Source organism: Fukomys damarensis, unplaced genomic scaffold (genome assembly GCF_012274545.1).
Source record: "Fukomys damarensis isolate Sample0158 unplaced genomic scaffold, DMR_v1.0_HiC HiC_scaffold_32, whole genome shotgun sequence".
Classification (NCBI taxonomy): domain Eukaryota; kingdom Metazoa; phylum Chordata; class Mammalia; order Rodentia; family Bathyergidae; genus Fukomys; species Fukomys damarensis.
In genome coordinates, this window is record NW_022900944.1 from 10,715,598 (window position 1) to 10,740,802 (window position 25,205).

Sequence of the window (25,205 nt, forward strand, 5' to 3'; positions counted from 1 at the left end):
GGGGAAGCACATTAGGCAGAGACCACACTGTGCATATGTGTGCTTCTCAAGACAACCATTCAGGCACAAGGAAGTTAAATCACCACTAAAGTGTTACTTGAGATGAAGGACAAACTCAAGGGCTGGGGACAGTGAAATATTAGAGAGAACAAAACACCCTTGGCCTTTGCTATTTCCACTGTGATATTCTCATTTTAAAGAGCCTTGGGAGAATGTGGCACTTAGGTCTGAGAAAAAAGACAAGAGATAGCTAGTAAGCATTGAGTGCTATTGTGATCAGAGTGAACTGAAAAGGAAAGAGACTTTTTCAACCTCACTGGGCACTAGTGAAAGACTAGTGAAAGAGGCAATTTCTTTCTTAAATTGTAGCCAAGATACAAGTGACCAAATGATACAACCTCTGAGGCCTTCCCAATTCTACTACCTGTAACTAGTGTGGCTGTGTCTTCCTTCTCCAGGTGATGGTCTGGATCCATGGAGGTGGTCTTGTGGTGGGTGGGGCATCCACTTATGATGGACTGGCCCTCTCTGCCCTTGAAAATGTGGTGGTGGTGACCATTCAGTACCGCCTGGGCATCTGGGGATTCTTTAGGTAAGGTCTAGGTCTATCCCTGCTGCATATTGGCTCCTTTATTGGTCTGTTTTCTGTTTATACAAGAAAATATCTGAAGTTGGGAAATTCTAAAGAAAGCTGATTTATTCAGCTCAGAGTTTAAGAGAATGAAAGTCCATGATTTGGAAGTTTTATCAGATCAGCCTGGTGATGTGGCTACACTGCAACATGGTAGAGAAACAGAAAGAATGCACATGGTGCAGAAGAGGTCATATGCACAGAAACTAAACAGGAGAGTTGAGGAGAGATCTGTTTTTATAACTCACTCTCAACCATGGGCCCATGAACACTACACAAATCCCTTCTGAAGACAACACCTTCTTGATCAGCTTCCATTGTGTTCTATTTTTAATTAAAATTGCCATATTAATAACCACATTCAAGCGCATGAACCCTTGGAGGACAGACTACATCCAAACCTATCAGGCATCACAGCAAAGATGCACTGTTCACCACAAGACTCCCCTGTCATGTCAGTGCTCACGGTGTGTTTCCTACAGTCTTTCAAAATGCATCCAAGTACCTTCATTATTAGACTCAACCTAACTTCCACTCGCCAACCACCCTTGTGCACATGGTTCTGAACTTTTACATATACTGCTTCCACTGCTCTCCCCTGGAATGCCTACCCTGCCTGTCAGACTTCTGTTGATCCTGCAAGGTCCAGAACTCATGTTACTGAATCTCAAATACTCATTTCCTCTCGTGGTTGCTGCCCTAGCATACTGTGGTCCTTTCTGATGAAACTAAGTATGCATCAGAGTAGTTGTAGGTTGCACAGCTTCTAAGAGAAAGGAAGGAAGGGATCTCACTGAGTGCAGTGAGGGCTTGTGTGGGCAGGTTTTTAGCTGACGAGACTTCCAGGCTGTTAAATAGAGGCCAACAGTGACCTCTACCAGTGCTTAGCCCAACCTTATGGGACCTCTCGGTACCCACCATAGCCTCTCCAGCCTCTTAGAAATGCATCTCCCATCTCCTGGCCCTGGCCACCTCCCAGCTACTCTTTCTCAGCCCTTTACTGCTCCTCCATCCTTAGACCTCTGTTCTACCATTCCCTCTCCAGTATTCTTATCTTGTATTTTCCCAGAAGCTTTCTCACAGCTCCCTGTTTGCATTTCCTACCACTCCAGGTGCTCAACTGTACTTCCTTTAGTTTCCCTTGGATGTCTTTAGGTTGCCTCCCACTTCAGAGAGAAGCTGAGCCCTTTACACCCAGCACTGTTCCCTCACTAAAGACTCTCCTCCTGTTCCCATAAGGTTCTCATGGCACCCACTCCTTATTTCTACTCTACTCAAAGCCAATATCTCTACCTTTGATCACTGTTATAACCTCTTATTTTTATAAACCTTTTACTTTTATATGACAGTTGTTCCACATTATAGTCAGAGCGGTCAGGTGAGACATAACTGAGATCATGCCATGGCTCTGTAGAGGGTTCCCATGTAACTTGAGTGACACGAAAGTCCTTGTCTCACCTCACAACATCCTCTCTATTAGCATGTCATACTAGCTACATTTACGTAGGCCCATGTACTGAGGCCCATGTACCTGCTGCTTCTCCTAACTAGAATTCCCTTCATTGGTCCTTTATAAGAACCGTGTGCTCATTTTTATTTTGGTCTCAATCAAAGGCCAGTGACACAACAAGTCTTTCTCAAGTCATGAGATCTGAAATATCACCCCAAGACCCATCCTTGCCTCTTTCTTCACTTTGAGCAACCTTGGTTCAACCCACTTTTACTACCTGACAGTATAGTTTCTTTTCACCTATTGTTTCCAGTCTACTCTGTGAGCCGAGGCGTGAGAGACTGCCTGTTTTCTTTCTAAACGTGCTCTAGCTCTCAGGCCACATAGGCTGCATAGCAGATACTCAGGGCACTGGTGCTGGAAAAACAAATATGGAGCCCTCCATAGTACACTGCTGTGGGAATGAAAGGCAGGGGAAAATCACTTTCTTTGGAATTCACAGCTATTCTAGAAGTCTCACCAGGGCCCTGGGCCCATCTGTGGTCCCGAGAGCCCTTCCATGAAATGTCTGCCTTCATCCCCACCCTGTTCTCTTATAGCACAGGTGATGAACACAGCCGAGGAAACTGGGGTCACTTGGACCAGGTAGCTGCACTGCACTGGGTCCAGGACAACATTGCCAACTTTGGAGGGAACCCAGGCTCCGTGACCATCTTTGGAGAGTCAGCAGGTGGTCAAAGTGTCTCTGTTCTTGTAAGTGCTCCTAACTCTAGGTCCCACCCCAGAGCTTACTATGGTTCTGATGGAACCTCTTCAAGACCACCCAATACAGGCGTGACCACTTTTACTTACAGTGTGCATTGGATTTGACTCTAATCACTGCACAGCATGAGATGGTGGAGAACCTAGGCCCAAACTCTCCTTGGCTCTAGGGTTCAACTTAGGTCTTAGGACCCCAGGAGTCTCCAGCTCAGGCTGCAGCTCGAATATTCCTCCTTCAAATTCACACTTGGATGAGTTCTCTTTCTTTACCTAATCATTTTATGAGAATTCACCCGTGTCTCTTGGGAGGTAGGGGTGCTGATAAACTATAAATATGAAGAAGCGAGGACATGAATTGTATAAAGTGTCATTATTTCGCTCCAAGCCAGTTTGCCATGTTGAGGAGACTGGAGCTCTGAGATAAGGCAGGGTTTTTCTCTGAAGTGTTCTGATGGCTTGCCCATGCCCAACAAGGAGGGGGGCAGCAGTCTCTGTGACTGAGGGACAAGTTGGGCTGGGGGAGGTAGCTCAGAGGAAGGAGAGATGTAAGGTGGAACGAGGAAGAATGGGACAGGAGATGTGGGTCAGAGAAACATGCTGGGCATGGGATGACTTGAGGATATGGAGAATGAGCCCTAGGGCATACGAGGGAAATCATAGAAGGTTCTGGTAGCTTAAAAGAAAACTTGCAGCTAATGTAGAGTTGAGCCTTATCCCTGTATTTTTCAAACGTGTATTCATAGTTGAATGCTCAGAGGAAGTGTTCTTGTATTTTTCAATGTAGAAAAAAAGGAAAAGTACAGATAAATACAAAAAGGGAAAAAGCAATCTATATTTCCACTACCCAGGGTTAAGTCACTGTATCTTGACATGTATTTCTCTAGTATTTTGCATTTTGTCAGGGTTCTCTCCTCTTCTGCCTCCTCCTCCTCCTCCTCTTCCCCTTCTTCCCTCCACCCTAACCACTGGTCATTTATTCATCTGTCCTCTGTGTCATAAATCTTAGATTTATTTTACAAGAAAACCATTTTTTAATGTTATGGTATAGCATAAATGTTTCTCTAAACACTGAAACATTAAGTGCTCTTGATCTATATTATCTTTCATAATTGCAAAATATTCTGAAGAATGAAAAATTGTTTATTTACTCCATCTCATTATTAGCTTGAGTTTTTCTTAACATTTACTACTATAAGCAACACAAACATCCTTAAATATCTTAGTGTGTGTCCAAAATCTTTTTTTTTCCACTTTTTTATTTTTTTAAATAGTGCTGGGATCGAACCCAGGTCTCAGACATGCCAGGCAAGAGCTCTACCATGCAGCTACACAACTAATTTTTTCTGACCATTTTTCTTACAATATACTATGAATAATGGAAAGACAGAACTTTTTGCTGGGAATTGCTAATATCTTCCAATCTTTCTGATCATAGTGAAAGCATGTGGCATGCACTTTCTGTTCTATCACTGGCTCTGAACTCTACTTCCTTCCTGCTGAGCTTCTTTTGGGGAAGCCAGGCCCCACACGGGAGCCTGGAAAGTAAGAGGGATGGGTGGGGAGCTGTCCTGTCCACAGAACATCAGAGTCTCCACCTGAGTGGCCATGGCAGAGGAGCAAGTGGAGAAGGCCCGAAGGAGAGAGTGAGTCTCTGACTCCTCCCACCTCCCGAGGGCATAAACTCACCTCTTCACTCCCCTGCCAGGTGTTATCGCCTCTAGCCAAAAACCTCTTCCACAAAGCCATTTCTGAGAGTGGTGTGGCCCTCCTTGCTGCTCTGTTCAAGAAGGACATCAAGCCTTTGGCCGAGGTAGGTCTCACCTTGGACAGCTCTCCTACCTGTTCCTCTTTTCTCATCAAGGGTCTTTCCTGTAGTAGGGTTCAGCTCAGCTGCTCAAAAGATTACTGAATTCAGGAATGCCGAGCAGGAAGGGTTCCTTCAGGGCTCACATTTAAAGCATATCCTATACTTTCTGAAGAGTCTTGGAGTGGATCATCTTAACAAGGCTTCCTGCAGTTTTGAATAAGTTTTAGTACGAAGGAGTTATGGTGCCCTCCTAAGTATGTCACATATATTAACTCTCCTTATAACATAGACACAATCATTGCCCCAATGTGTGGGTGGTGAAATCAAGGCCACATGGTGAGGAAAGGATGTGGAATTGAAAGGAGACAGAGGAATTCTGGAATCCCTACCCTTCAGCCCTAATCCACACAGACTTTTTTGAGACATTGAAGTTTCAGAGCACTGTCATCATTTTATGATACAATGGAGACACGAATATGTACCTGGATAGTGTCACAAATCCATCTAGTATCAAAGGTAATACTCCATGGGGCCCAGAACTCATATTTGCTGGAAGAGTATTTGTGACTATCCATGACATTCAAACTTGATCTTGGGAGAGAATCTCCCTGTCTTTATCAATGGAAAGAATAGACTTTGCTCTTGTCTGCGATCTCTGCAGAAAATTGCTGTTACTGCTGGGTGCAAAACCACCACGTCAGCCATCATGGTTCATTGCCTGCGACAGAAGACAGAAAGTGAGCTCTTGGAGGCAACTCTGAAAATGGTAGGTGCACCTACTGTAGTGGCCCCCAGTCTGCACCCTTGGTCCAGGCTTCATCTTCTCACCCTGGAAAAACCACCTGGGACAGTTTGTTGACTCTCCTGGGCAGTGTTAGCGTCTTGATCCAAACTGAAAATTCCATTTTTTCATTTTTATTGTGAAATTCCTTGTGTTAAAGAAAGCATCAGTGATAGCATGATGAAAAATTGCATAACACTCTCCTACCTCTTTCAAACAGCATTTTGCTATTTTTGTTTTTAGATGTATTATAAGAAATAAAAGATTCAACATTCTCAGGAGTTTCTGCCATCTTGAATGTTTGAGTTGAGACTATTAAGTACAGTTTGCAGCAATATTTCACAATTTATCTTGATTGATTTAAATTTTAACATAGCAGCAGCCTAGTTTTCTGTATTTTCTGACACTCTGATGCTCATTTAGTATTCAAAGATAGCCACCTATCTATTTATTCAAGTGTAATATATCCATCACAATAACTGATATCCTTTCATTATTCTAATATCAATCTGTAGATGTTTTATTCATCTGTTTTCATGATTGTGATTATGACTATTAGTCATCCAGCCTACATCTATCTGTACTCCTTCACAAAGTCTTACAAAAATAAAACTCCTCCATCGCCTGTTAGCTATCATTTTCCCTTTTATCCCTGTGTCCATTCAACTCACCAACAATACATGTATTGACATACTCCATCAATTTTTCCAACCCCCTATCCATCCTTCCATCCACCTGTGCAATTTACCCATAAATCCATAAGTCACTGGAATGTTTGTGTCAACAGAAGTGATGCAGGTATAAATTGAACATTATTTCTCTACGTAAGGGATAATCCAAAGAGAAACAATCATATATTTTGAAGGGTAAATGTGGTCTAGAGTTCAGAAGGGACATATTAATTATCACCGGCAGGGTCGCTTCTCAGGAAAGGTAACAGTGGGAGACTGATGAATAGCTATGGTAATCAAAAGGAAGCTCAGCAGGACAAACATTCAGACAAAAGATCATCCAGGGCCCATGGGAACTACTTTCAGGAGGGAGGTAGTCAGCTGTGACCCTAGTCTGGCTATTTGGACTCTCTCAACACTGGGTAATACTTCCAGATTCTCAGAGCAAGCTTCTATCACTGTTTGTTTCCTGTACGCTCATGTATTGTGGGCTTTGGGTTTCAGTCTTGATTCTTCAGTCTCAAATAAGATGATCAAGGTATTCAAACATAGCTGTTTTCTAATACCTAGAAAGAGGCAAATATTTTAGTCCTTTTCTATGTGTAACAAAAGAATGCATCTTTTTTGGAAATTGTAGGTAACTTTGGGAAAGCCCAGAGAACCTAAGATACCAGAACATTCATTGAGATTTTTCTGAGTTTTTGTGGAAATGCTTCGGTGATCACCCAGTACCTCTGCATATACACATACACGCATACATGCGCACACACACACACACACACACACACACACAGAACAGCCCCCTCACAAGTTATGTTACAAGTCATAATAAATGGTATCCCTAGTGGTTGTTTCCACTTCACAGCCAGACCTATTATGTGAAGTGTCATGCACTCTTGATAAATGCACAGCAAAGAAAAATGTAGGTTGCCCTGACCTTCATTGAGCTTTCAAATGCCAGGTTTTTAAAAAATTAATTAATTTTATTAGTACATTTAAGATATACAGTGTAATGACATTCATCATTGGAAATTTGCACCTTTACATAATTCATCTTATTTCTTATTTTTGCCCTTTCCCCTGCCCTCCCTTTAACTCCTCCCACCACCCCATTTGTTTCCACTTTTTTCTTTTTCTCATGTTAATTCTATTCTCATCTTTCTTGTCCCTTACCCTCCCATTTCCCCTTCCCCTTTGCACCTTTTCTTCCTATTTCAAATTATCTATTGTACCTTTTAGTACTTACCTACACTTTCAGTTTCTCACACTAGACAAACTATTTGGTATTTACACATACGTGTCCTGTTTATTTCACTTAAGAGTATTGCCTCAATGTGCCTCCACTGTGAAAATCAGTATGGAGATACCTCAAAGAACTAAGATTGGAGGTCCCATTTGACTCTGCTATCCCCATGCTAGTATCTTTCCCAAAGAATTAAAAGAATCATACCACAGTGACATATATGCACCCATGTCCACAGTGGCACAGTTTGTAATGGCTGAAACTTGGAAGCAGCCCAATTGCCTATCAACAGGAGACTGGATAAAGGAAATGTGTTTTTTTTTAATAAAATGGAGTACTACTCAGCCATTAAGAATGAGAAACTAGAGATATTTATAGCTAAATGCCATGGTTTTGTAATTCAGGATGGGAAAACACAAGTTGCCTTGAAGAGAAAAATGAATGTGTTGTGACAGTCTTTGGGTAACTGAAGTGTTCAGGAGCAGATGAGTTAGGTCATTTGTGGATCTGGATGCTCTGAAGATTTTACTGAGAATACACCTGCCTATATTCCTCATCTTCCCCTTTATCTTTGTTGACTTTTCTCTGGACAAGATCTGTCCCCTGAGGAGGTTAAAGGGAGCAACACTCCACACTTACATCCTATCTACACACACACACACACACACACACACACACACACACACACAGTTTTAGCAATGGGTTTTGGTATGAACACTTTTGGACCAACACTAGGGTGGATCCATCCTTGAACGAATCTCTCTGTTTAGAAAGATGGAGACCTCGGGTCGGCTATAGGTGCTTGAATTCGTGGAGTGGATGTGTGGAAGAGGGAATAGAGGTGAGGCTGTGGAATTATTAGAACGCTATCTCCTGCACATCCAATGAACACCAACTCCTATCGCCCCAAGGGTATGGCATTCTCACCACTGCCAGCACTTCATTTGAACATTTCTCTAAGATGATATTCACAGTGTTGGTGTCAGGCAGATAATATCAGGGAAAAGGATGACGAGGAGAACAGGCTCCAACAGCAGACTTCTCCCAAGCTGCAGTTACCCAGACTCTGGGTTTTAGGGCCTGACCTTCCCTTGCTGGTGCCTGATCCTCCCTCTCCTAATCTTCTACCCTGTGCTCATGCTCCATGGAACCCCTGTATTATACCCTTCCTCTGGCCAGCCAAGGATGCCTCAGAAGGGAGAACCTGATACCTATCGAATGTAGCTCCAAGGACCAGCTTTAATCCCAGGAAGTCTTCTCACATCCTGCGATTTCTTTCCTCCACAGAATTTTTTTAGCTTGGATTTATTTGGAGACCCCAGAGAGGTAAGAACCTTTGCTTTCTTGAATATATGATTTAAATCTAAACACCTTTAAGTATGTACTCACTAGAAGTGAATTGAGTTCACTGTGAAATGATTGTCACTCCTTGTATGTACATTGCTGGGACCCAGTCAGGAGATATAATTTACCAAAGTAAACACAGCCAGAAGAGCCACAGGTAAGTTTGAAACTCACACCTTTAACTCTCAGCCCAGTGCTTCTCGTTACTAATTCTGTGTACATGGGTCTCTCTCCTGAGAGGAGACTAAAACTTTCAACTCTAAGAAGGCAAAGATAACTAAATAGGGAGCTCAGGAATCTTCACTGAAGAGGACAAGTCTCTTGGGAGGACACAGGGCAGATCAGCTGTGTGGGGAGGGAACCGAGGCCCTCATCCCTGAGGATACCACCCTCCTTCCAGCACCCAGGAAACTCCATCTTCTTTATCTTCTAACTCTCACTTCCAAGCAGTTGCCAGGGTCTGGTGACAATGGATACATTGCGTCTTACAATTCTATTCTCTAGGCCCCCTCTCTAGATATCTTAGCACCTCCCTTAAAAGTTTTGTAAGGATGAAATAACATCTATTCATTCATTAAGCAAAGGTTTAATAAGCATTAACTATGGGCCAAGGCTTAATTTAGCATCTGGGATATAACAGCAAAACAGAAAAGATCCCTTACAGTTTGAATTTTTCCATTAAACCAAAGGGAGAGTGAAATAGGAAAAAAAAAAGTAAACTGTGTAGTATGTTTGAGATGATCAGAGTGAAAGGAAAAATAACAGCGAGAAATGGGGACAGAGTTGGGCATTGGTGTGAATGTGAACAGTAGAGCCAGGGGATGACTTGATGACTAAGTGAAACCTGAGTTGAGCTGTGAACGAGGGAAAGAATCAACTCAGTAAACCTGGAGAAAAAGTGCTCCCGGTGGAGGTAACAGCAGCTGCAAAGGCCCTGATGCAGGAGATCACTGTGTTTGGAGAAGAGACAGAAGGAGCAGGCTGGAGCCTGAGGAGATCACAAGAGTCAGGTGATGGGGGTCACTGAATGAACTCGGACTGTGACCCAGCATGAGATGGGTGAATTCAGAGGGCCTTGAAAAGAGAAGTGACATGATCTTAGGTTCTGACTGTGGTGTGGAGACAGGAGGGATGGGGCAGGGCAGATGCAGAGGGAACATCTGGGAGGCCACTGTGCTACTGCGGCCCACACAAGGGGTCCGGGTGGATTTTACAAGAGCTGCAGCAATGCGGAGGAGGAAGTGGGTAGAGTCTGGATGCTCTTTAAGAAAGAGTTGGCAGGACTTGTTGACAGTGTGTGGACTGGGGAAAAAGAGAAGAAAGAAAATCCCCGATTTTTCTGACCTGACCCAAGGAGGCAATGCACATAGCCTCACAGGGGAGCTAGCACTGTCCCTGTGTGGACAGCTGCAATCACTGTCATCCTCACAGTGCTGACATCAGTGTTCCTTCTTGGACGTTGCCCAACTCAGGCCCCCAATGCCTGTCAACTCCTCTTTCACACCTTAATCCCACGCCCTCTGGTGTCACTAGACTCACCCTTCTAAACACAAGTTAGAACATATATATCCCCTCTTAAAAGCCTGACCTTACTTACAGACAAATCCCTTTGCCTCTAATGAATCGATTCCTCAAAAGATACCTAAGTGCCAAGGATGTGCCAGGTATATAGAAAGTGTGTCTTACCACCTGGCCTTCTCTCACATCCTTGTCCAGAGGCATTCCTACAACTCTAGAGTCTTTGAAGTCCCTGAAATTAGCCCTGCATAATGACATCTCTGTCCCTCTGCTTATGTTGTCCCCACTGTTTTAAAATATCCCCTCTAGCCAGGTGTGGTGGCGCAGGATTGTAATCTCAGCACTCAGGAGACTAAAGCAGGAGGATCGCTGTGAGTTCAAGACCAGCCTGAACTACATAGTGAGTTATAGGTCAGTCTCAACTACATAGTGAGACCCTGTCTCAAAAAAGACCCCCCAAAATATCCCTCCTTTTTAAACCTGTCAGTAGCACTGCCCCCTCCCAGAGCCCACTGCCAAAGGCAAGCCACTGCTCCCCATCACCCACCTTGTATCTTCCTTCACAGGAGCTGCTACTTTTTTTTGTTGGCTCCCAGGACAGCCCTCTCTGAATTGCACAGCCTGTATACCATAGCAGCAGTTGCACCCAGAGCATGTTCTGCACTACCAGCCTATTGCAGCAGGATCTGGCCCTTGTCATCATCTTTTATTCCTCTCAAATTGAGAATCATGTCTCACTTTGTGCTCCTTGAATGATGAGCTTAATTACTCCTCAAAGCTAACCATTTATCTAAAAAGAGTTAAGTTTAAATATTCATAGAGGCACCTAGTCAAACCTCAGTAACCAAGAATTCTGTATTGTGAATTCATTTACTCCTTAAAACGTATTTGTAACTGTAACATCAGTCTTTGTGACAGTCTACGCATCATTTTCAGTGTGTGCACAGGGCCCTGAGAAGCTTGAGTCACCTGATACCCAGGTACTCATCTGTGGTCAAACAGGGAAATACTGAGTCTTTTAGCCTCTTGCTTTAACTCTAATCATAACAGCTGTCTTTTTTGTCATTTATTTTGTGGCTTTTTTTAATTGTTGGCTTTTGTTAGTTGATTTCTCTGTTTAAAATGTCCCACACGCATAGCGAGGAGGAAGTATGTGGCATTTCCATGCACAGGGGACTGCCATGAGCCTTACAGAGAAGATACAATGAGATATATGCTTCTTCCAGGCTTTACTCATGCCCGCCTCAGCTACAAGTTCATTGTTAATAAGCCAAGAATACATCCAGAACAAGAAATTTGCCAATCCATAGGTGGAGCCACTCTGCAAAGGCCAGTATAACATTCATAGTGTGTGGTACAGCTGTTAAAAGATGGGAAGGCAGATAAAATTTTAGATTTATAACTTGGTGAATTTTTAAAGAGCATACTGTTCAACATTGTTGTGAAGTAGAAGCCAAAAAAATTTACAATTATGTTACCCAAAGTTAGGAAAATGTTAAGTTCTTTCTGGCTGATGTTTTATTATACATACATTCGTTGTTAAGCTCTCTATACTCAAAAAGTGACTTCTACACAGCAATCCACACATAAAACAAGAGTAATGAAAATGTTCTCACCCAGAGGGCATTCACTACAACTATAGACAGAACTATGAATACTATGAGTATATGACTTGTGATAGAAAAATAAGTTGAATGTTTAATTTTTTAAAATTTATTGAAGACATATTGCCATTGGCCTCTCTCAAAATACTTCCCTTTGCTTCAAACACACTATGTTACTGCCACTTTCTAAAGAGTTCTGGAAGTCCACCTTTCTGTCAATAGCTGTACTACTGTGGCTGCCTCAATGTCCTGAATTTATTCAAAATTTTTACCTTTCATGCTGATTTTGACTTAGGTACAAGATCCCAATAATGAATGTAACTGTGCTGTATACCTAAAATGTACCAATAAACTCAATTTTTAAAGAAAGAGCCAGAAGAAGCATGCTGCCAGTTCCAGTGAATAAAGTGGGTAAGGATACAATATAACTTTCTTATAAGTCTACCTTATAAGAAGGCACTCAACAACAAAAGTCACTGGTTATTTATCACACTTTCTAAAGGCAATTATGAAAGAGGACTTGGAGAAATGCTCCAGAAAGTTACAAGAATGTTAGGATAAGTGTGTTGTAAAGTGAGTATTTTGAGTGGGATTAATGGAAATGTGTCTTACTTTTACTTTAGTAAAATTTTCTACTTAAACTGGCTCCATATAACTTGATCATACCTTGTATATGTTCTAAAAATGAAATATATATTACATCTGATACATATATTACTTTGGGTAAGGACTCCTTTTTCCCGTCTTGCCATCATCCTCTTAACACTGCTAGCCCTTCTTATCCCTCTTGTTAGGACCCCGGAGTTCCTCTGGCTAATGTCTCCAGCCATGCAGTATCTGCTGGCCAAGACCTCAAACAGACAGAGGAGGACATGAGTATCACCTGGGGCAGGGTAATCACAGACATTATGCTGCTTTCTTTCCCAGGGCCATTCTTTCTTGCCAACTGTAATTGATGGAGTAGTGCTGTCAAAGTCACCTAAAGAGATTCTGGAAGAAAAGAATTTCCACACTGTTCCCTACATAGTGGGAATCAACAAGCAAGAGTTTGGCTGGATCCTTCCAATGGTGAGAATGCATAAGCCTCCTATCTTCTGTCTTACCTCGAACTCTGATGCTACAAATTTTTCCTTCTCCAAGATTCTCTCTAAGTCCAGGGCAGCTGTCCACATTGACACAAGTGGAAATTTCCCTGGAAACTTCTAGGATGGTTCAGCTGTACCAGGGATGGTGTAGCTCTGGCAACCCCTATCTCCAAACATTCTGCTTGCCCTTTAAAGAATATTAAAGTAGGACTGGAAGCCTGCAGAGGTAATAACTGTGCAGGTGAAAAAAACCTAGGAAGCCTAAAGAGGACCAGGAGCCAGGAGTTCAGGAGAGTCAGCCTGGGGCACAATAGCTTCCCCTTTGCCTGCACTCACAGCTTCCCTAGATCTCCACACAGGCTCTCAGGCCCCTCACTGGAAAGATTCAGAGAAAGTACCTTCTTGTTGAGTTACAGCTGGCTTCTAAAGGAGAAGAGCTTTTCTTCTGTCAAAGATAAACAAAACTAGTTAAAGCAGTAGGACAGGTTTTACTGAGTAATAGAATAGCAATACGGAAATGATCAGCATGATGTGAGTACAAATCCCTGATACCAAAGGATGAAAACATTTCCAGGCTGGGTGAGCTCAGGAAGGCACTTCAAGTATGAGGTGTGAGTCCCATGTGGCCAGAACACTGGATTTGTTCATGCACACTCATCTGCAGGAATACTAGACTTCTTTGTCTCCAGGACAAGAAGCAGGGGTACAGTTGAAGTGAGAGATTGGCTGGAAAGTCAAGAGTTACTTCAGCAAAGATTTACATTTCAAACAGGTTTCAAAAGAACTCCAAAAATTTTTCAGTTAGATCCTTGAGGAAATAGTTTTGGGTGAGAGGGTTAATTACGTCTCAAAGGACAAAAACAAGGGTTGATGACTGCAAACTTTCTAAAAGCAGCTTGTGTGCCTGTCACTGCTGTGGTAGTACTGAGTGCTTTCGTATTTGTATCTTGGGGGCCTTGGGACATCCAGAACAAGGCCTTAAGGTACTAGAAGCCAGGCAAAAGTCTACAGGTCAAGTTGACAAATGCAGAGGTTTGGACGGGAGTGTCACACCCTGAGAGTTCTATACTTCTTACTTCAGAAGGATCCCAGAGATTATCAAAGGAACAAACCCACACTGACTGATTAAATTTTCCTCAGTCATCTGAATCTGCAGAGTATTGTCAATGCCCTCTGACCCTAAGTTCTTTGCTTCAGCAACATCCTGGCCTAAATATTTCCCCACTGTCTGGGTGACTGTTGTATCCCCTTGTTATAAATATTATGTGTTGATGATGTCTTTGTATTCTTTGAACTTCACCTAGAAGTCTATTTATTTAATTTATTTTTTTCAAACTTATAAAAGACCCAGACCTTTCAGGGACAAACAGAGAATACCCATTCTGTGTTGATTTGGTTGGTTGCCTGTTTGATTCTTATTCACTTCTGATGATTTGAGATACTTAACCATTGCTTAAACAGATGATGAGCTATCCAGTCTCTGAAGGCAGGATGGACCAGCAGACAGCCACATCACTCCTGTGGAAGTCCTATCCTGTTCTTGTAAGTGTCTGGGAATCAATGGGAATTGACTGACAATTAGTGAAGGGTAGGGGTCTTGCCCCAAATCACTGACCAAATTCAAGGCGTGAAAAGGAGTAGACCTGAGTTTTGATCTGCAATTTCTCCCCTTCCCACTTCACCAGCCCAGGAGGGATCTGCACAGGGCTAGAGAGAGTTGCCATCAGTGAAGCCTTCCTCCCTACCTGGAGAAGCCACGTTACTCACTTTCTTGATGCATTTCAGAGCATTCCTGAGGAGCTGACTCCTGTGGTCACTGAGAAGTATTTAGGAGGAACAGATGACCATTTCAAGAAGAAAGACCTATTTCTGGACCTGATTGCAGACGTGATATTTGGTGTCCCCGCTGTGACTGTGGCTCGTGGCCACAGAGGTGAGTCCTAAGCTGGATGGGAGAAGGACATTGGCTCGCTGGCTTTGGTGTCCGACACCCCCCACCCTTCCAGCATAGACATATTGGGAACTGCTAAGGGTCAGGCTGGAAAGGCTCATTCTATTTTGCTTAGGGAAAGGCTCTATTCTATTTTGGTATCTGCCAATAATGGATGCTGAGAAAAGAATTCAAGTGAATCTTTGCTTCCTATTTCACGTTATCTATTATATATGTTGGTCATTTACACTTTCAATTTCTCATATCAGAGAGGTAATTCAGTATCTACCCATGTATATCCTATTTATTTCACTTAAGAGTATGGCCTCCATATTCATCCATTTAGTTATAGATGTCTCTAGTTTATCATTTTTATGGCTGAGTAGTAGTCCATTTTATAAAAGAAAAAACACGTCTTCTTTTCCAGTTACCAGTTGATGGCATTTGTGTTGTTTCCAAGATTTAGCTGTTACAAACTAAGTCACTGTAAACATGGGTGAACATATATCTCTGTGGTATGATGCTTTTAATTCTGTTGGGAAGATACCCAGCAGAGGAATAGCTGGGTCAAATGGGATTTCTAATCCTAGTTTTTTTCTTTTTTTGAGGAACCTCTACACTGTATGTTGGGAGGAGAAGGGAAAGAAAAAATATTTAAAAAGAAGGAAAAAATGGAAACAAAGGAGGGGTGGAGAGGTGAAAGGGAGGGAAGAGGAATGGGAAAAAAACAAAGAACTAAGATATATCATGTACAGGTATAAATTCCCAAAGACGAATGTGATCATAATGTACACTTCAAATGTACCAATAAAGTTAATTTCAAAAAAAAATAAAATAAAAGAGCTCAGTGGTCCTGCTGCCCTCCTTATGAGCCCAAGGACCTGAGTTCGATCCCCAGTCCAAAAAAAAAAAAAGAAAAGAAAAGAAAAGAAAGAAAGAAAGAAAAGAACTCAAAAGCAAGGAGTTAATTTGAGAGGTGATTTCAGAAAATACTACTAGAGAGATGGGAAAGTGACATGGGAAGGAGATGGAAGCCAGTGAGTCCTGCACTGCTGAGCAACTGTCCCCTGTAGACAAGGAGGGCTCTGGGAAACAAGCACAAAATACATCTCAGTGTTGTCTGTCCAGAGCTGCAAGAGGCTAGGTATTTGTCCACTAATAATTTGTCATTGGTTAAAGGCTATTCCTAGGGGCTGATGCTTTGACCAGCTGAAAACATGCACAGAGGAGTTTCTAATGGCCATAGAAAAGCCTAAGCAAAGAGGTAGAGATGCAAGAGGTGCAAGTCAGGTTGGCCTGACCAGAATCACTGATTATGAGTAAGGCACATGCAACATCTGCCACAAGGCTCCCTCCCTGAGGCCATGCTAGTACAAGGCACTCAGACAGCAAGCATGGAAAGATGGGTTCTGAAGTGTTTTCAGTGCCAACACTAGTTCTCAACTAGATTGTTCACAGCGGATCTATTGGAAGTGTAGTCAAGTGTGAGGTCAGAGGGGATGCCCAAGAATGAGAGTGCTAAAAGGTCTGGCACTAGGAGGTGCAGAGAAAGGGGGTGAGTTTTTTCAGTCTTAGTGTGTGCCTCTGTCTATCAAAAGGTTCTATCAAAGGACCTTTTGTCATTGAACTAAGTCTATGCAGATGGAGTATGAGATTAAGGTAGAGGAGCTTCCCTAAGTGAGAAGTGCCTTATCTGGTCACCATTTGGGAAGCCTCATAGAACTCTTCCTTTTCTACTAGTGGTCATTCACCTAGTCTCAAGGCAAGAAACAGTTTGTGGGGCTACTAGAATGATTCAGAACTGTATACTTCACAGACAAAAACATCTATAATATGTAAAGAACTAAAAAAAAAAAAAATTGACTACCTGAAAGACCCAAGCAAGAAATGGCAACTAAAATGAATAGATAATTTGAAAAGGTACAAATGAAAACTGCTCAACATCTCTGACCAGCAGAGAAATGCAAATTAAAACAATGCTAAAATTTTATACCAGGAAAAAGTGACAGTCAACAAGGAATCAAATAACAAATGTTGGCAGGGCTGTGGTAAAAAAGGAACCTTTCCTCCTACATTATTGGCAGGAATGTGAACTAACAGAACCACTATAGAAATCGATATGGCAATTTCTCAAAAAACTAAAGTTAGAATTTACATTTGGCACAGCTATTCCCCACACAGCTAGACTCAAGACAGGTAAAGATATCACATTCTAGTGAGACAAGCCTACCAATGTTTATAGCAGCACAATTCATAACAGCTAAATCCTAGAAGCAGCCTGTATGCCCATCGACAGATGAATGGATAAAGAAAAGGTGGTGTTTACACACAGTAGAGTATCCTTCAGCTATAAAGGATGAATCTGCGACATTTGTAGGGAAATGGATGCAATTGTTTTCCTCTCCGCATTTGTAGTTACCTCTGATGGGAAGCGGGTGAGAAGAAAAAGGTGAGCCCCATACAAAAAGATATTTTGGGGGACAGAAACAGAGAAAACAACCCTATTATTTTTTATATTGTAAACAGTTAAAATGTGTTTGTATAAATCTGTGGGAGTACAAATGATAACAATGATTTAGAAATACAATTTAGAATAATTGCATCAAGCTGATTAATATACCTATTTAAACGCTGAGCATTTCATAGTGATAAGGTTTTTAATTTTCTCTATTAAACATATTAGAATGAACAGTTCTCTACTGTTAACTGTGTTCTCCACGCTGCAGTAGAACTCAAGAAAATAAGACATTTTGTACCCTTTCATGATCATCTTCCTCTTCCCTTCACCTGAGACTTTTGTAATCAACATTTCTGTCTGTGTTTTGATGAATTCAGCTATTTTAGGTTCCATTTCTATGGGCACCTAGGCTCTATCACAGGACCTTTTTTTTTTTTTCCATTAAATTAAAGCTTTGAAGCTGGATTGCGGGATTAAGGATAGATGAGCTCCCCTAAATGGAGGTGTCCCCATATGGTCACCATTTGGGAAGCCTCACTGGACTCTTTTTTCTATCAGTTGTTGTGTCTCCCCCTTCATTTCTAATTTTACCTGTTTTAGGCTCATCTATCTAGGTATCTGTGTACCTATGTGTCTATCTATCATCTATCTATCTCTTCCTGGTTGGAGTAGCTAAACATTTATAATGTCTGTTTTTAGTTTTAAAAAACCAGCTCATGGTTTTGTTAATCTTTTGTGCTTTTTAGAGTCTCCAATTAATTTTTAATCAGACATCTATTTCCTCTGCTGCCTTCAGGATTACTTTGTTCTTTATTTTTTAGATGTTTCACTTTATTTTGTTTATTTGAGATTTTATTTTTAGATGTGGACATGTATCGCTATAAACTTTTTTATAACCACATTTGGCATATCCCCTAAGTTTTGGTATTTTGTTTCATTTTCATATGTCTGAACATATTTTTAATTTACACATTAATTTTTTTGTTGACTTATTTGTTGTGTGGGGACATGCTATTTTTTTCTCTGTGATTTGGGATTTTCCAAAATCCCTCTTGCTATTAATTTTGAATTGCATTCCACAGTAGTGAGAAAAATACATTTTGTAATTTCAAGACTCTTAAATTAGATTGCTTTGTGACCTAATATAGGATCTATACACAAATATGTATTCCATTGGCAATAGAGTGAACAGCCTATATATTTCTGTGAGGTCATTCAGTTTGAAATATTGCTCAAGTCCAATATTTTCTTAAGAATTTTCTATCTGCCAGGTGTGGTCTGGGAAAACTGGTATTTGTCCTTTATTTCTGAAAGATGCCTTTTCTGGATGAAGTGTTCTATATTAGTAGTTCTATTTTCCTTCAGTGCACTGAATATATCTTCCAATATTCCCTTGGCCTGCAGAATTTCTTCCAAAACTTTGCTGATAATGTTTTGTATATGTGCTGCTGAAGCGAACACTACTTATAATGTTTTGGCATACCTTTGTATATGCAATGCTTGTTATCTCTTGATGCTCTTGAGATTTATTTTGTCTTTGATTTTTTTGAGGAGGGTACTGGGGATGGAACTTGGGCCCTTGCACTTGCGAGGCAGGTGCCAGAATCACTGAGCTAAACCCCTGGCCCTATCTTTAATTTTTGAAAATTTGATTTTATTTTTGGTACTGGGGATCAAACTTAGGACCTGGAACTTGTGAGACAGGGGTGGTGAGGGGCTTAAAGAAACTATTCTTCATACTCATGTTGGGATGGCATATATTGATAAATAATTTTTGGATGGATATCAAATGATGCAAAATAATGATTAGAGATATTTCAAAAGCACATTAAAATATTATCACATTTTTATATATAAAAGGCATGTGTCCTAATATATATATAAACCTCTAAGTGGTAGGATTATAACAGCTAGTTTTGTTTATGTGTTTGTTTTTGCATTTTTGCCTTTTAAAAACAATTTTCCTAGTATATCTATGGAGGAAGAACTGTAAATTTTCTCCACTGGCCTAATTTGGAGTCCAGCTCTTCTCTGTGGGTGTTAAAATTAATCTAAAACATTAGTGTTCTCAGCCTGTTGGTCCCTGAGTTAGTGCTGAAGGAAGAGGCACTGGTGGCTCAAACAACAGGCATATTCTTGGGGCTCAGTAGAATGGCTTGAGGGGTGGGGCAGCATGGCAGAGGAGAGAAAAGAAATGAAGTTTACTGTCCCTTGCTGCTTTTCTTTGTTGACATTGGCTCATTATTTCCATGACTTAACTCTCCCCAGGCCAGGGAATCAGGAATGTGAGGTAACTGCAGTACAAAACCCTGAGTTTTATGATTTTTATGAAACACAAGGGACCATAGAGTATTCCTTCTCTGCATATATTCTCATTTTCAGATAAGCCATTTGGATTTGCTTCACTCTTCTCAGAGCATAAGAAAAAAAAAATCTAGAATTACCCAAAAGTAGAATGAAAAAGGAAACGATTATGTTGTAGACACCCTTGAAATGGAGAAGCACCTGTAGGTTACTAATGAAACGGATTCCATGTGATTATTGTTTATATTGCATTTATTCTTTTTGTCATTCAGCAAACCTCTGGCTAAACTGCCAGGTCCACTTCAACCAGCTATGCATCCCCAAGGAATTCATGTGTCCTGAAACATGTTTCTCTACTGAGCTATAAATGAGGGTTTTCCTGCACAGCTAGTGACAGTGACATCGTGCCAGTGTGGTCTGATAACATGAGTTGTGCATGGCTCATGTCTTCTCAGATGCCGGAGCCCCCACCTACATGTATGAGTTCCAGTATCACCCAAGCTTCTCATCATCCATGAAGCCCAAGACAGTGGTAGGAGACCATGGGGATGAGATCTTCTCGGTATTTGGAGCTCCATTTTTAAAAGGTAATGCATTGTCTTTTGCTAGCTATGAGCATAGAATTAGTAAGCCTGAGTTCCAAACTTCATTTGGTGGCCTTGAGCAAGTTTCTGTTTCTCTTTATCTTACTTTCTGGACTCACTGTCACAGAACTGAACAACTTGGAACAGAAGCCAACATTTCCCCAGCTCTAACATGCATGAAGAAGGTAGTACATCCATGTGGCCTCAGCTATGTCTCAGAATTTGATCTGTGACATCACAAAACAGGCCACTGTTTGATTTTCCACTCACAAGAGACTATCAGAATATAAATGAAGTAAAGATCCCAATTGGTGTTAACTTTGAACGAAGTGTCATAAGTATATGTTTATGTGTTAGTCTTACAATAGATATAAAACTCATATATCTTAATTTATAGTCTATTTAAAACTGTAGTGTTTAAAGAACATCTCTACAAATGCCTTCAGTTGCCTTCATTTAGTTGCACCTAACTTTTGACCTATTTCATGGCTGTTTATGACACAATGATATCTCTAGGCATCTCCCAGGAGGGTGGCTCCTTAGGAACTTCGCACTTCTGATTTTTTTTTAATCTGTAGAAATGTGAATGCATGTAGAAGATGAAATGTTCAAAGCTAATTTCTCCTGGGAATCAGGAGAAAACTTGGGATGTGCATTGTAATCCCAAGGGGGGAAAGGTGGATAGGTAGGCACAGAAGACAAAAGTAGCTAACTCACTGATGGACTGCACATCAACTGTTGAGTTGTAGGTCATCATTCTTGGGTTGAAAGTACCACTCATTAGCCAGGATCTTTTTACAATGCAGATCAGTAAGTACAGGGAAAGCACCAAGACAGCAATTCTAACAACTTCCCCAATCATTCTGTGCTACTGCAAGTCCATAAATCACATTGTGGGTCAAAAGGCTTTTCTCCATCTTTTTTCTTCATCTTTGTCTTCCTCTTCCTCTTCCTCTCCTCCTCCTCCTCCTTCTCCTCTTCTTCCCCACAGATGGTGCCTCAGAAGAGGAGATCAACCTCAGCAAGATGGTGATGAAGTTCTGGGCCAACTTTGCTCGCAATGGGTGAGGTTTATGGCAGGGATGCAGCAGGGTTTGTGGTAGCTTTTGAAGTTTGAGTGACCAAATTCTATGACCTTGGGACCATAATACTCTGACAATAAGAGTATGGGGAGAGATGGGGAGCACCCCATCTCTTGAGATATGTAACTTTGCAGATATAAGCTAGGAGATCCCTTGAAATCTAAGAGAAATGTGGGAATCACACAGTAGCTTTGAAAATTTCTATTTCTGTTGCCAGGAGCCCCAATGGGAAAGGGTTGCCCCACTGGCCAGAGTATGACCAGAAGGAAGGATACCTGCAGATTGGTGCCACCACTCAAGCAGCCCAGGGGCTGAAAGCAAAGGAAATGATTTTCTGGAATGAGCTCTGGGCCAAGGAAGCAATGGGGAAGCCAACCCAGAGAGAACATATTGAGCTCTGAACAGAAGGCCCAGCCAACCTTTGGAGACTGGAACAGCTGAGAGAGGTGTATTCTAGAGAAGGTGTTGGTAGCCAATGTGGCAGTACTTGTGGAGGATGGAGAACTGTGTGATGGGGGTGTGCAAAGTCCAGGGAAAGGGAATGTTTTTACTTGTGGTCTCAATTTGGGGAATAAATTTAAGTATTGTGACTAAATCAGTGTCTGTGTCCTGGGGTGGAGAGAAATTTATCCTTCTCTGTAGGAGAAGGATGAATAAAGAGACACCATCACAGGAAGATGTCCCTATGGAGATGGCTTTGGTGAATGATTACCATGAGCTCAAAGGAAATCAAGCCTGTGGGAGGAAAGCTAGGGTGTGAATAGTGGCTCAATTTCCACCTGCAGATAGAAGATTTCATCATATATATGAAGACAATTCCTCTGAAATATTTACCAAAGTGCTAAAATCCAACTGTGGGCCATAAAATATCTGGAGCATAAAATACCTGGAAATCACAAACCCATGGGAACGTTTGCCTCTTGACAGGCTCTTTTCTATGGACATCTGTCAGATGCTCAGAAGAAAGACTGGGAGTACTAAGAGAGGTAGTAACAAGAGAGGGACACTTTATATTACTGATTCAATCTCATTACTTGTTCTTGAACTATTTAGGTTTTTCATATCTTGTGTATGTAGTTTTTGTAAGTCATATTTCTCCAAAGTTTTGTCTATTTTTCTAGATTTTCCAATTTCTTGGTATATACTTGCCAAAGAATTAAATGACCGATGCCAAAGAATTAGAACAAGGAAAATACAGAACATGGTTAATTAAAATAGCTAGTAAGAAGCCCCTTTAAGTGATAAGATAGATTTTACAAAATTATCCCCCAAAATTATTTGTGTTTTCCATAATCTTGCCAATATGTGGCAATACTTTTAAAATCATAGTGGTAAAAATACTAGCCTATCCCACAAGTACAATTTGTGTATTAGGTTTGAATGTGCATGTCCTGGGGTACACACTATTGTCTGTTAAAATGACATTGTATGTGTATCTGGAAGGACCCTTGGAAAATGATAGGTGGGATGGAGGGGCTGGTATGATAAGTCATTCCACACACACACCAACACTTCTGCACATCCTTGCATTTTCAGCCTGCAAGTAAAACATCACGTAGGAATGCAACAGACTAAAATATCTGCAATGTCAGCTAAAGTATCTGGAATAGACTAAAGCTTTCGTTGTGAAAGCAAAGGGACAGCAATAAGAGATCCTGGGATTAAGAAAAAACTGTCCAATCTAGCTTTGTGGAGAAATAAATGTCATTCATTCTTGCTGAATTTGTAAAGCCCAAAAGGACAAGCTTTTTAAAAAATAAATTTTATTTTATCTCATTCCCCCCTTAAACTCCCTCCTCTCCCTATCTATAAAAGCTTTGTTTCCATTTTTTCCTTCTATTTTCACTTTTTTCTTGCCCCTTCCTTCCTTTCTCCTCCCTCTTCCCTTGCTTCCCTTCCCATTTGAACATTTTCTTAACCACGTTTGAAAAGGACATCTTACCTTTTACCCTCCTAAGTATTTAAGAGTACTTCTTGCAGAGGCACCCTCCACCCCTCCAAATGGCTTGCCTGCTTCTGTTGGATTCTACTTTCAGAAAGGCTCTTTAATTGGGTAGTTTTCCGGATTAAAATCATTCAACGAATCCCCCATTGTCTTGGTAGAAAGTTGGATAACAGCTTGGTGTTTAGACCCTCAGATCTCTATTCACCCTTCTAGTCCAACTGCCCTCCCTAAGAAACAGTCAGACATGCACTGCACCACGGCTCCAGCTCACTCTTCTCAGCCCCTCCCCCCAAATCCTGCCCGAATCCTGTCCAGTGCTGTAGGGAAACAGGACAGACAGTTCTAAGCTTAGCATTTGTGAACACTGATGATTCGAGAGCAAACATTTTTATATTGAGGTTACTGTGTTCACCATATACTCATAACATAATCTACAGTTTGAGTTTTCCTGATCCCTTTCCAGATTATACTCCATTTTAACTTTCTTAGGTCTACATTTGCATATGTTTCTGAAAAATCTCTTTCCATTATTTTAATGGCTGAAAAAAACCTTTATAAAATACCCTTACCAAACAAGGGCTGGTTTCATAATCAAGTTTGTGTGATTTGAATCAAAGGAATTAAAAGTTTGGAAGGTATAATATACTTCCTGGAGTTATGTAGGATCATTTCAGGTGATACAAAAACAAACTTCACATCATTTATTTAAGGATTGCATATTTATTTTGTTGTACATTAGACTAACAATAGTAAAATAAAACCTGTGATTTAAAAGATTTGATTTAGAGTAGGGATTATTCATTTAAATCTGTCCCAGTTACTCTGGTACATATCAAGCCTTGCTTGTTATTAGGCCAATGATGTAACTAAATTCTCTCCAGCAGAACATCTGTGGACTCCAGGAGAATCATCTTCAGGATGAACTCTGAAAACCACTGTAGTCTACTGCTGCATGGTCCTCTCCCTTCTTGATAACTGGAATCAATGCCCGTGACAAATTTAAAAATCAGAGGATGGAGATGGGAGGCATCAGATGAGAGGTGGCAATTTGACTAATAAATCTGACCTACTGTGAATATTTTAAAATAAAGCTTTGTGAAACACATCTATGTCTATTTGCTTATGCATCTCCTAAGGCTGCATTCATTACAACAACAGAGTTGGGTAGTTACTACAAGAGGTGTATGACTAGCAAAGCTGGAAATATTTACCATCTGTCTCTTTAAAAAAATGTTTTACCCATGCTTGTTCTCGATTCCTAAACTGCCACATGGAGGACAGTCTGCTTGTTCACCTGAGCAGCACACTAGTTCTTTACATGAGCAAAAGTAAATCATTGAAATTTGATCTATTTGCTACCATCATTGGCCCTCCTTTCAATAGCACATTTCTCTTCAGCAATCCCAGAGAGACTGTCTAATAACCTAAATCCCAGTAGTCTCTGCCCTTCATCGTGACCACTTCTGTCTAGGGGAAGGGCAGGTCTGCTCTCTGAGATTCTCCGACAGACCGACATTTCGCTCAGGCACTCTGACTCAGTCTCAGGACTGGAATGATCCCTGAGAGTTTGATCCCCTAATTACAACACAGCATCCTTCGCCATACCCCTCAAGCAGGAAGCCATGGGCTTCCTCAGTAACTAGGCCCAAACAGGGACCATTCAGGACTGAAAGAGAAAAGCTACCCCAAAAAAAGAAAAAAGAAAAAAAAAAGAATGCAAGGTGACAAGAGGACTCTGAAGGACAAATTTAGGGACCGAAAGTGAAAGGTATAGCCTTTGGTGCCATGGAAAGCTTTCAGTTAGCTGGGAAAACAGTAGGACAAGATCAGTCAGTAAAAGAACAAAAATATTGGCAGCCACTATACATGCTGCTGAAGCAGGCCAGAGACCAAGTTAATTAACATCCATATATAGAAAAAAAAAATATATATATATTACCAGAGACTGCTAAACATAATCCATGGAACTTTAGATATTGAGAGTTGAGAGAGTGAGTAAAAGCTTA

The 25,205-nt window shown here is 41.2% G+C and overlaps 1 protein-coding gene across 3 annotated transcripts in view; it reads left to right on the forward strand.

Moving 5' to 3' along the window:
• LOC104860586 (liver carboxylesterase 1) overlaps positions 1-21,852 on the forward strand; it is a 31,171-nt gene extending 9,319 nt beyond the window's left edge. For 2 of the 3 annotated variants that reach the window (XM_010621830.3, XM_019207155.2), the window contains 11 exons: positions 459-592; positions 2,681-2,834; positions 4,549-4,653; positions 5,312-5,416; positions 8,633-8,671; positions 12,739-12,879; positions 14,358-14,438; positions 14,682-14,829; positions 20,044-20,175; positions 21,164-21,236; positions 21,472-21,852. In XM_010621830.3, coding sequence (XP_010620132.1) covers positions 459-592; positions 2,681-2,834; positions 4,549-4,653; positions 5,312-5,416; positions 8,633-8,671; positions 12,739-12,879; positions 14,358-14,438; positions 14,682-14,829; positions 20,044-20,175; positions 21,164-21,236; positions 21,472-21,655 — 1,296 coding nt within the window. In that variant the 3' untranslated portion in view covers positions 21,656-21,852. The remainder of the gene's footprint in view (positions 1-458; positions 593-2,680; positions 2,835-4,548; positions 4,654-5,311; positions 5,417-8,632; positions 8,672-12,738; positions 12,880-14,357; positions 14,439-14,681; positions 14,830-20,043; positions 20,176-21,163; positions 21,237-21,471) is intronic. The other variant, XM_010621831.3, reaches the window with a different exon arrangement.
• Positions 21,853-25,205: the final 3,353 nt, after the last annotated feature.